This window comes from Vulpes lagopus, chromosome 20, assembly GCF_018345385.1.
Source record: "Vulpes lagopus strain Blue_001 chromosome 20, ASM1834538v1, whole genome shotgun sequence".
Classification (NCBI taxonomy): Eukaryota; Metazoa; Chordata; class Mammalia; order Carnivora; family Canidae; genus Vulpes; species Vulpes lagopus.
Window position 1 is genome coordinate 1,645,545 of NC_054843.1, and position 10,941 is coordinate 1,656,485.

At 67.2% G+C, this 10,941-nt stretch overlaps 1 protein-coding gene across 2 annotated transcripts; it reads right to left on the reverse strand.

The window, feature by feature from the left end:
- Positions 1 to 5,046: 5,046 nt before the first annotated feature.
- Positions 5,047 to 9,208, reverse strand: LRRC3 (leucine rich repeat containing 3). Of its 2 annotated transcripts, XR_005984701.1 has the most exons (3): positions 9,070 to 9,208; positions 7,188 to 8,605; positions 5,047 to 6,595 (listed from the first exon to the last, which is right to left on the reverse strand). XR_005984701.1 is itself a non-coding variant. In XM_041734700.1 (2 exons), the coding sequence occupies exon 2, from the start codon at positions 8,506 to 8,508 to the stop codon at positions 7,735 to 7,737; it is 774 nt and encodes a 257-aa protein (XP_041590634.1). In that variant the 5' UTR covers positions 8,509 to 8,605; positions 9,070 to 9,208; the 3' UTR covers positions 5,047 to 7,734. The 2 variants fall into 2 exon arrangements, 1 of the variants encoding a protein (XP_041590634.1); XM_041734700.1 differs by having other exon boundaries at positions 5,047 to 8,605.
- Positions 9,209 to 10,941: the final 1,733 nt, after the last annotated feature.

Sequence of the window (10,941 nt, forward strand, 5' to 3'; positions counted from 1 at the left end):
GTGATGACAGGACTTGCGCAGTCGGTCCCGCGGGGCTGCTACACAGTTAAAACTGAGCGAGTGCTTCCTGTCCGTTGGCGATGCAAGTTACTGGCTTGGAAAACCTCAGGCTCGGTGTCCTAATTATTGTGACATCTGACTGACAGGCTCTGATTCTCAGCTCAGGGCAAGGACAGGAGGTCTGGCGTCCAATCTGAGCCCTCGCTCCAGCGAGTCCAGCAAGCGGCTCTGGAGAGACCACAGAGCAGGGGAGGCTGGTGGGGAACTGGCTCCGGCTGAGCGCACGCAGGGCTGCCCTCTGGTCAGCACCACTGACGCCGCAGAGACAGCGGGGCCAGCCTCCGGCCAAGCCAGGCCCACCCTGGCCGGTGCCCAGCAGTGGGCGCAGAGGGGGTGCGGGCTGTGAGGCGGCGGGAGGAGTGAGGCCTCAGGACAGCGTGCGCCTGTCCAAGGGGGCCACCTGCAGCACCCTGGTGGGGCCTGGCAGGGGCAGCACCTCAGAGCTGTGCCAGGGGGACTCACCCTGCACACGGCCTCAGACAACCAGCGCTCAGGGAAGTCAAGCACCGAGATGACCACGCTCAGAGATGCCCCGGGTCCTCCCTGCCCTTTGGAAAAGCCTGTGCTGGGCCTGGGGTTCAGGGGGAGGAGAGGGGGGTGCAGGGGGAGGAGGGGCAGGGGTGCAGGGGGAGGAAGAGGAGGTGCAAGGGGAGGAGGGAAGGGGTGCAGGGGGAGGAAGAGGAGGTGCAAGGGGAGGAGGGGCAGGGGTGCAGGGGAGGAAGAAGAGGTGCAGGAGGAGGAGGGGCAGGGGTGTAGGGGGAGGAGAGGAGGGGTGCAGGGGGAGGAAGAGAAGGTGCAGGGGGAGGAGGGGCAGGGGTGCAGGGGAGGAGGGGAGGGGTGCAAGGAGAGGAAGAGGAGGTGCAAGGGGAGGAGGGGCAGGGGTGCAGAGGAGGAAGAAGAGGTGCAGGGGGAGAAGGGGTGGGGGTGTAGGTGGAGGAAGAGGAGGTGCGGGGGGGGAGGAGGGGACGGGTGCAGTCCGCCTGGCTGCTGAGGTTTCAGGGTCGGTGCCGGTGTCTGTCTGCCGTCCGTTGCCCCCCGCAGCCGGGTCACACCCTGTGCCCCGTGCCCCCACTTGCTAACGTTGCCTGGCGGCCACCTGCCCTCACACCTGCCGGCCCCCCGTCCGCTGCGTCCGCGGCCCTCTCTCCAGACGCCCACCCTCTCCGAGAGCGTCTGGGCCACAGGAAAAGTGGGCCCGGTGGGCCCGTCGCTCCACCTCCTTTGTGCAGACGCCCAGGAGGCGCAGCCAACATCCCCAGCAGTGCCCAGTGGTGGCCTGGCAGTCCCCTGCGCCGCCCCCTCCAGCCGGGTGCCCCACGCAGGCCCCGCAGTCCAGGCTCACCGGCGCACGGACGGCTCCACTCCTGCTCGCACCTGGGTTCTGCCCCGGGGGAGGTCGAGGCCTCCCTCTGCTTCGACAGTGAGCACTTGCAGGCCTGGGTGTGGGGGGGCCTGGACCCCAGCCCAGCCTGGCCCCCGCAGCTGCCTCCCGGGCATCTGCCCGCCCCCCTCCGGCCGCCAGGTCTTGACTTCTCAGCTGAAAATGGAAAAATTCCCGGCCTGGGGGGCCGCCCGCGCGGGGTCCACCTGGGGCCTGGGGGCCACCCCCGACCTCCCCACCCCCTCCCGTAGGCCGCGCACCCTCTGACTCTGGTGCTCAGCTCCCATCCCCGCCCTCCCCAAAGCAGGGTCAAGCACCTGCTCCCCTGACATGCCCACCCTCCTCCAGCCGCACACCCAGCCCCCCCCCCGAGCCCCCACCCGCCTGCCCAGAGGCCCCAGGCCAGATGGTCGGCAGGGCTCTCCCTCGCCGCAGCCCCCGTGGGCGAGGCTGACGGGCTCCGAGGGAGAAATGATGACTGTGGGGGGGGCACACCGGTTGGGGGGGCCTGCATGAGAGGGAGAAGTGTGGCCCTGTGTGAGTGTGTGTGTGCACGTGTGGGACTAGGCATGTGAGGGGGTGCGCCTGGTACGCGTGCACCGTGAGCGTGAGTGTGTGCACACATGCATATAGGGCTATACGTGTGAACTTGTGTGCATCTGTCGCGGGGTGCAGGCGTGAGAGCGTGTGGTGTTGTGGGTACACCTGCTGCACCCCCACACTGCGGCCCGTGACTGCTCCTCTGCAGAGGGAGGGAGGCCCGCAGGCGAAGCGAGCTCCCCAGGGCGCCAAGTGCACCCTGACCGGAGAACGCAGACCCCGTGAGGTGAGGAGGGCAGCCACGGGGCTCGGCGGCCACGTGCTCGGGCCACAGCGGCCACTCACGAAGTGGGGAGCGTTCCCGTCCTGGGGCTGCAGAAACCAGAGCCACCCACCTCGGAGCCTCAACAGTGCAAGCTGATCGCCTGGATTCCGGAGGTCGCGCGGGGCTACCGCCGCGGTGTGGGCAGGACGGCTCCTCCGGGGGCCCCGGGGGGCTCCGGGGGGTCCGCCCCCGCCTCTCCGGCCCCCAGGGGCGCCTGCGTTCCTTCCCGCCTCCCGCGGCTCGTCCCTCTCCCCCGCTCCCGGGCCCCTGGGATGAGGACATGGGCGTCTGTGCGACTGGCACGAGGCGGGGAGCACACGAGAGCACAGCTGGCTCGCCGGGTGCCGGGCGGGGGGCGGGGGGGCACAGGGTCACCAGGCGGGGGTTTCGGGGCACGGGGTCGGGCCTCGAGGGCAAGCTCTCTCTGTGTCTCTCATGAATAAATACGTAAAATCTTTAAAAAAAAAAAAAATTCCTGGTCACTTTCCGAGGAAGCAACATCCTCTTGTGAAAATGGATAGAGACCCGCAGTCGCCTGCGGTTCCCACGTGCCCCGGGCACGGCCACGGGGCAGCAGACGTCTGGGGGAGCTGCTCCTCCCTGTGAGAACGGGCCGCGGGGCCGAGCACCAGCCCCGGGCCCCAGCAGACCTCAGTGCCCACATCCCGCCCCCCGTGAAGGGCCCCCGCGGGACACCCCCAGATGGGGAGGGCCACGGGACAGCACAGAACCGGGGAAACCGCGGCCGGAGCGACCGGGAGCCCTCACGGGAAAGGGCCGCGCCTCCTGGAGTCCCCGACTCCCAGCCACCAACCCGGGAACCGTCCGACGCCACCCGGGAGACGTGGCCGCTGAGTGGCATCGGTCGGGAGCCACTATAATTCTTCCGTGTGATGATGGTTTCGTGTTCACCCGAAACTTCTGGAGGAGGTAAAACTACAGAAAAAGGTTTCTCCTGGAGGAAGAATTCACCCTTCACAGAAAGGGGAGGGGCTCCCGGGCCGGGAGGGAGGGGCTGGCTCCCCGGGGCTGGGATCCCTCTGGGCGACACTGGAGGCAGGTGGGAGTCCCTGCAGGAGGCAGAGCGACCCCCCGCTGCCAGGGGCCGCGGGTGCGGGGGCACCGAGCACACGTGTGATCCAGCCAGAGCGGCCAGGGGCAGGAGCGGGGCGGGGACAGAGGCCCGGGCGCCGGGCGGTGGGACGCGGGAAGCCGGGGGGACGCTCGGGGACGCTCGGGAGGCCAGCACGCGCTGCGATCCCGAGAACCCGTCCCAGCAGGCGCACAGCGGTGCTCGCGGTGACCCTCGCGCCAGCCTGGTCCCCGGTGGCCACCGGCCTCCTGGCAGGAGCGGAGCCTGCTTCCGTCGCCTGCCGTGAAGACTCGGGCCGCCGTCAACCCCAAGCGACCCCGGTGATGTCGAGGGCTCGAGCCGGGACACACGGACTCCAGCAGCCGCCGCAGCCCAGACCCGGCTCCTCCACGCCGTGGGCTCACGGGTCTGACGCTCTGCGGGGAGGGGGGCAGGGGCTCCGGGGCAGGACGGGGGGCAGGAAGCAGAACACACTCCCACTCGTGTAAGCACAGAGGTTTATTGAGAGATGGGAGGCAGCGGGGAGGACAGGAGACCCCGACTCCACACCCGGCTTCCGGGACGGAGGACTCCAGAGAGCGTCCCAGGCGCCTGCGTTTGCAGGAAGCTGCCACCACTCCAGAACGTTCCATCTCTGCCGCGGTCTGCCCAAGCAGCCCTGCGTCCTCCCCAGGTGACTCAGTCCAGGGTCAGAGTCTGGGCTACAGGCATCCGTGGAGAAGGCAGCCCCCCGGGAACCCCGGCGCCCAGCCCCGCTGCTCCCAGCTCCCAGGGAAGTGCTCTGCACCCTGGCCTTGGCTGACCCCGGCTGACCCCCTGGGCCGCTGCTCAACTGGGCCTGGGCAGCCCCCGGCGGCAGGGAGCCCACCTGCACACATGCCTTGGACCTCGGGGGGACGCAGCCTCCCAGGGCGGCACCTGCCGAGCTCGGCTTTTAACTGCTGGACCCCCCTCGTCTCCTGCCTGCGGCCACCCCCAGGGCCACCCAATCTCACACCCGACTTAAAACTGTCAGCCACCCCACTGCAGGCCAGGCTGGGGGGCGGCCCCCGGTTCAAGGGCTTTAGGGCGGGGTCCACAGGAGGCTGTTCCACGCACCCACAGCAGCCGGAGCCCCCATCCCAGCCACACCGCAGCCCGGGGGGTACACGGCCTGCCCCCCACGGCCTGCAGGCAGCTCCCAGGGGAGGCTGTAGAAGGGTTTCTGGAGCCGAGCTGGGAGCCTCCTCACCAGGGAGAGCCCCCGAGGGTCAGGATGGCCCATCTTCGCCCCTGGGCCATCCGAGGGAGTGACCCCAAAGCCCAAACAGGAGGGAGGCTGGGGGGCCAGGAGGCCACGAGCATAGGGCGTCCCCTCCTAGGCTCAGGATTCCAGAGGCGTCCGCGGTGAGGCTGAGCACCAAGGGAGCAGGAAGCCCAACCACAGCAGCTGGGCAGGGACACCAGGCTCCGGAAGGGCTCCGGGAGCACCTCTCTGCACCCCTCACCAGCCCCCTGCACCCCTCACTGGTCCCCTGTACCCCTCACTGGCCCTCTGCACCCCTCCGCACCCCTCATTGGCCCCTTGTACCCTTCACTGGCCCCCTGTACCCCTCACTGGCCCCCTGCACCCCTCACTGGTTCCCCTGCACCCCTCTGCACTCCTCACCAGCCCCCTGTACCCTTCGCTGGCCCCCTGTACCCCTCACTGGCCCCCTGCACCCCTCACTGGTTCCCCTGCACCCCTCTGCACTCCTTACCAGCTCCCTGCACCCCTCACTGGACCCCTACCCCTCTGGCCCTAAGGCCTCCCTGGAAGCCAGATCCCCACCACTGACCCCCATGGGAAGGAGGTGAGGCCCAGTCCCCACCCCAAGTTGGGGTGTCTGTTCCCACAGGAAGCCCCAAAGTCACCCTGCCCTGACTTCGGCCTTGTGAAGTGTCACCTCCCATGACAAAAGGGCTTTGCACACCAGGCCGTGTGTGCACATAGTGCTTTGAAGGTCCCTTATCTGTATCACAGTGAGAGCCGGAGGCCACCCATGTCCCATAAGGCTGTGACCCCGCTGCCCTGGACAGATGGGCCAACTGAGGCACCCCTTTTGTCATGTGCTGGACACTGTCAACACTGATTTCCTCAATAAGGCCAGCCTGACCTCACCCAGCCCCCGCAGATTTGAGACGGGGTCAGCTACCCATGGGTGCAGGGGTGAGGGCTGAGGCAGCTGTAGGGCCCACGGGGTGTCCAGCTCACACATGGTGACAAGGAGGGGATGGGCCAGGCAGGTGTCATCTCCAGGGGTCCCTCGGGGGAGAGAAAGGCAGGGAAAAGGGGGAGAAGGTGGCTGTACCCCAGGAGAGCGAGGCTCCCAGGAGCAGGAGGGAGCTTCGTGGTCCTGCAGTTTAGGGACCCGCTGGTCTTCCCTGGAGGGAGGTGTCCGCTCGGGGACACTCCTGAAGTGTGAGGCTCCCAGAAAGGCCCAGAAGGAGGGCCCAGCAGCCCGACTCTGGGCTCAGGGTGATAGGGAGAGGACCCTTCTGGTGTGTCCAGGGTCCTCGGAAAGGGGCCAGGAGGGAAGGGGCCCCTCTGCACTCCCCATGCACCCCTGAAGAGCTGTGTTTGGGTGGAAACCAGGCTTTGGGCTAATTCTGGTGATAGAGGAAATGAGGAGCTCCACGGCAGCGTGACAGGGCCCCCACAGGGCTAAGGCTCCCCACGTGAAGGAGAGGCACCCCCAGACATGAGTGGCAGCCGCAGGACCCTGGCATCTGCCCCCGCACCTCTGTCGGGTCCCCTCCGTTGGGCACACCCATGGGTGGTGAGCTCCTTGGGTGGGGGGGCCCCTCTCCCCACAGCGTGCACCCTGGGATGGATGGGGAAGGAGGACCAAACCGCCCAAGGAGCCTGTGTGCCCTGCTGCTCGGCCAGCGGCAGTGCTTACCTGCGCCCGGAGAGGGACAGGCCACGGGGGTGTCGCCGGGCCCTGCCTCATGTCCCCCCACACCTGGTCTGGGGGGCGGGCGCAGGAGGGTATTTGGGACGTGTCGTTCCTTTTTAATCCACCATGATCGGCGAAGTCAGGACCTTCCTCGTTTGGATGGGCCTTTGGGGGTGTCCGCTGTGGGGTCTGGGTCTCTGAATCCGCGCAGACGGGATCCCGTGTTCACGGCCCACTTCAGGTCACGTGCCGCTCTCCAGGTACAAACCTCTTGTGACCTGTACACCTTAAGTTCATAAGCAATTTATCCCAATGTGTGCCTCCCCCTCCCCGGATATTCGAAGCAATTTAAAAATAAGCACTCATAAAAAAGACCTCAAAAAATAAAACTAGAGAGACGGCTTGCGGTTAGGTAGGTGGGGGTCACGGCCACCCCGAAGGTCACGCAGCACAGGTAAGAGTCGAGCGCCCAGCGAGTTCTGAGGCCAAGAGAGGGCGGGAGGCGGAGTCCCTGCTGCCGGCAGGAGGGCAGCAACCCGCTGCGGGGCCTTGGACACCCAGCGCCGGTCCTGCCGTCCTCGAGAGGGAGCCGCTTTCGGGGCCAAGGCGCGGCCCGAGCCAGGATGCGCGGCCCCCAAGCCGGGCACGCAGGGCGGGCCTCGGGGCAGGGGCACCGGCCTGGCCGCGGACGCTGCCCCCTGGGTGATCCGGACCTTTCTCCCGTTTCTGTCCGTGGTTTCCTTGGGTCTGGGGCTTTAGGTTCTTGCCCCACTCCCCGGAGTGGCGTTGGCCCCAGCGTCGCCCTTACCCAAGGCTCCGAGAATAAACAAGGCCGCTCGAAGCTTAGTTTGAAGGACACGTTGCACTTACCTGTCGAGTGTAACCCGGTCTCTACCATGCTCTGGAGACAGGCTGGCGCTCGGATGGGCTCGGGGAACGCTACCAGGGGGACAAGGCCAACGAGTTCTGCCGCGTAGGATGCTCTGTGCCTTCCACAGAGTAGTCGACACCCCACGGTCCGCAGGGCAGGCCTCACGCGCGTGGGCGAGCACACTCTTCTCGTGATGCCGTCACACCCTAGGGGCGCCACGTGGCCGAGGCCGCAGAGCGCAAGGGACATGGACAGACGGGCCGGGCTGGAGTCCCCGCTGGGAGGCCGCCCGACGGAGTGGTGGTGGGCAATGCCACTTCTCAGGCTCGGGCTTCCTGGCCCGTCCAGTGGGCGGATGGTAATGTTCTGGGTGGGAGCGGGGCGGGGTGGCTTGAAGGCAGCGCGAGGAGGGCTCTGTGGGGGTGGGGCGCTGCACAGGAGGGGCCGAGAGGTCCCCTGCTCCGCCGTGAAAGCACAGGTCGGTCGCCATCTGCTACCCGAGTGTCGGGGCCGGGGTCGGCGGTGCTCCGCTTCAGGCAGCGGGCACTAGGGCACGGGGCTGACGGGGTCCTTGGCCACGGGGGCGCTGGGCAGGGACTTCAGGTACTCCAGGTGCTTCCGGGCGTCCTCCTGGTTCTGGCGCACGTAGTACACGACGTAGGTGATCACCATGGCGAACCAGCCGAACATGGTGACCAGCATGGCCACGTCGGTGGTCTTGTGGTGGGTGCTGCAGAAGCTGACACCGGAGTCCAGGGCCTGGATCAGGGGCTTCCCCACGTACTCCTCGCGCGCCGCCGTGTGGCAGGCGATCTCGTCCACCGACTCGGGGTCCAGCTTCAGCTCCCACAGGGCCTCCTGCAGGGCACACTCGCAGTGCAGGGGGTTGTGGGACAGGCGGATCTTGGCGCTGAGCTTGCCCAGGGCGTCCTTCGGGATCCTGCGGATGCGGTTATGGGACAGGTCCAGCAGCCGCAGGCCCCCGGCCAGGCCGGCGAAGGCGGCGGGGCCGATGGTCTCGATGGTGTTCTGGGACAAGTCCAGCTCCCTGAGCTGGTTCAGGTGCTGGAAGGCTCCGTTAGGGACGTGGGCGATCCTGTTGGCGTCGAGCTTCAGGAGCACGGCGTTGGCCGGGATGTCCCTGGGGACCTCCTGCAGGCCCCTCGCGCTGCAGTGGACGGCCACGGCCCCCGCGTGCTCCGGGCACTGGCAGCTCTGCGGGCAGGGGGCGCCCAGCCGCAGGCAGAAGAGGAGGAGGAGGCAGGACCCGCCCGCGGGGCCGGGCAGGGGTGCGGGGCTGTGCCTCCCCGCGGGGCCCATGACCACACCGCGCCCCGGCGCCCGCTTCTTCCTCGCCTGCCCCGCCGCCGAGCGAGGGGCCGTCCGACCCGGGCATCCACTCCGGCTCCTTCCAGCTCTGAAAGAGAGCGCAGAGGGGAGCCCCGGGAGCGCCCTGACCCCGCAGCGCCCCACCGGCGCGGCCCCGCTGACCTCCTCCCGGGCATCCGCGAGGGCCCCCGGAGGGCGAGGGCAGGCGCCTCGGGCGGGGCGGGGCGCGGCGGGGCACGGTCCACCTGCTCGGCGCCGGCGCTCGGGGCTGCGGTCCGCGAAGGGGCGCTGCGGGCCCCGGGGCCGGCCCGAGGCCGGGGCGCGGCTGTCGGACCCCGCGGGGCTGCGGGCGCTCCGAGCCCTTTGTCCGCCCCGCGGGGACGAGCACGCGGCACCGGGGGCGGCGCCCCGCAAGTCTGCGCGCCGGAGGCCGGGGAAGCCGCGGGAGGCCAGTGCAGCCCGGGGCGCGGGGGCGGGGGGGGGGGGGGGGGCGGGGCGGGGGGGGGGCAGGGACCCCAGACCCCGGACCCCGGGGCGGGGCAGGGGCTTTACCTGCGCGGAGGTCCGGAGGCCGCTCTCGGCGAGGTCCCGGCCGCCCGCAGCCCGAGCCGAGCCACACCCGGCGCCGCGGCGCCCCCGGGCCTGCGCCCACCTCTGCGGCCGCTCGGGGCACACGCGGCTCGGCCTGCGGCTCGGCGGGGCGGGGCGGGGCGGGGGCGGGGCCTGGGCCGGGGGCGGGGCCTGGGCTGGGGGCGGGGCCTGGGCCGGGGGCGGGACCTAAGGCTGCCAGGGGCGGGACCTAAGGCTGCCAGGGGCGGGGCGGGGCCGGGGATGGGCGGGGCCCGGGGTGGGCGGGGCCCGGGGTGGGCGGGGCCAGAACCAAGCCGGGGCCCTGCGGGGCGGGAGGACCTGGGCGGGACTGGGCCTGGGGCGGCTGCGGGGCGGGGCGTGCATGGAGGCTGGGATCTGCGAGGCCGGAGCGTCGCTCTCACTCGGAGGGCGGGGTGTGTGGTCTCGGGCTGCGGCGGGGCTGAGGGCGGGCGTAGGACAACAGACCCCGCCCCTGCCCCGCGGTCCCGGCTGGGGCTGGGGCTGGGGCTGGGGCTGGGGCAGGGGGCCCTTGCCTTTCCCCCTGGGCCCGCCCGCCTCCAGGCAGGGGAAATGGGGCTCGGTGTCCGCGGGCCTGGGTCCTGCCGCAGACCCTTCCGTGTCCGGGGAGGGAAAGCAGGGGTGGGGTCAGCGTTGAAGCTGGAGCGGAGCCAGCTTGAGGTTTAAAAACAGCTTCATTGTGGTGTAAGGAGGTGCAGACCCTCGTGTTTGCAGTTGCCCTGTTTGGATCCCGGTACACCTGTGCAGCCCTTCCCAGGACCTACAAGGTGAACAGCGCAGTCTCCCTTACCTGCAGGTGCTCACCGGGCAGCACTGGTCTGCGGGGTCACTGCACAGGGTGGCACTGGTCTGCAGGGGTCACTGCACAGGGCGGCACTGGTCTGCGGGGGTCACTGCACAGGGCGGCACTGGTCTGCGGGGTCACTGCACAGGGCAGCACTGGTCTGCAAGGTCATTGCACATCAGTCTGCTTTTCCCATCAGTTGTATAAACAGAGCCGTGGTCTCGTCCGCCCTTGCCTAGCTCACGTCACTCCGCATAATTACTTCAAGTTTGCTCATGTTGATACAATAATCGATAGTTATTCCTTTTAGTGCAGAGTAGCAATGCATTATATGAATGTTCCGTGCTTTGTCCATTTTTCATCTCTTACCCGTTTGGAGTTAATTTTGGTGTGTGGTGTGAGATATAATTCAAGCTTGTTTTCTCTGCCTATGGCTATCTGGTTTCCAGGGCTGTCTGTTGAAATAGCCGTTCTTTCTCTGCTGCGCTGCCTTTCTACCTCTGTTGGAAAACAGTAGTCCTGTGTTTCTGTGAGTCTATTTATGTGCTCTCTGGGTTCCATCGATCTATTTGCCTATTTTTTTAAAAAGATTTTATTTATTTATTATTTATTTATTTATTTATTTATTTATTTGACTGATTTAGAGAGTGGGGGAAGGGGGAGGGAGAGAGAATATCAAGCAGACTCCCCCCTGAGCACAGAGCCCCACTAGGGGCTTGATCTCACCATGCTGAGATCATGACCTGAGCCAAAATCAAGAGCCAGATGCTCAATCGAGGAGCCACCCATGAACCCCTCTATTTGCCTATTTTTATGCAAATTTTCCAAGATATCTTTATTGCTATTGCTTTATAATAATTCTTGAATCAGATAGTATAATCTTCCACTTTTGGTCTTTCACAAAGTTCTCTCTGCCATCCTAGGTCCTCTGCACTTCCTCATGAATTTTAGAACCAGCTTGCCAACTTCTACCAAAAAAGCCTAGTGGGTTTTGTTTGGGATTGCATTGAATCTCTAGATCAGTTTGAGAG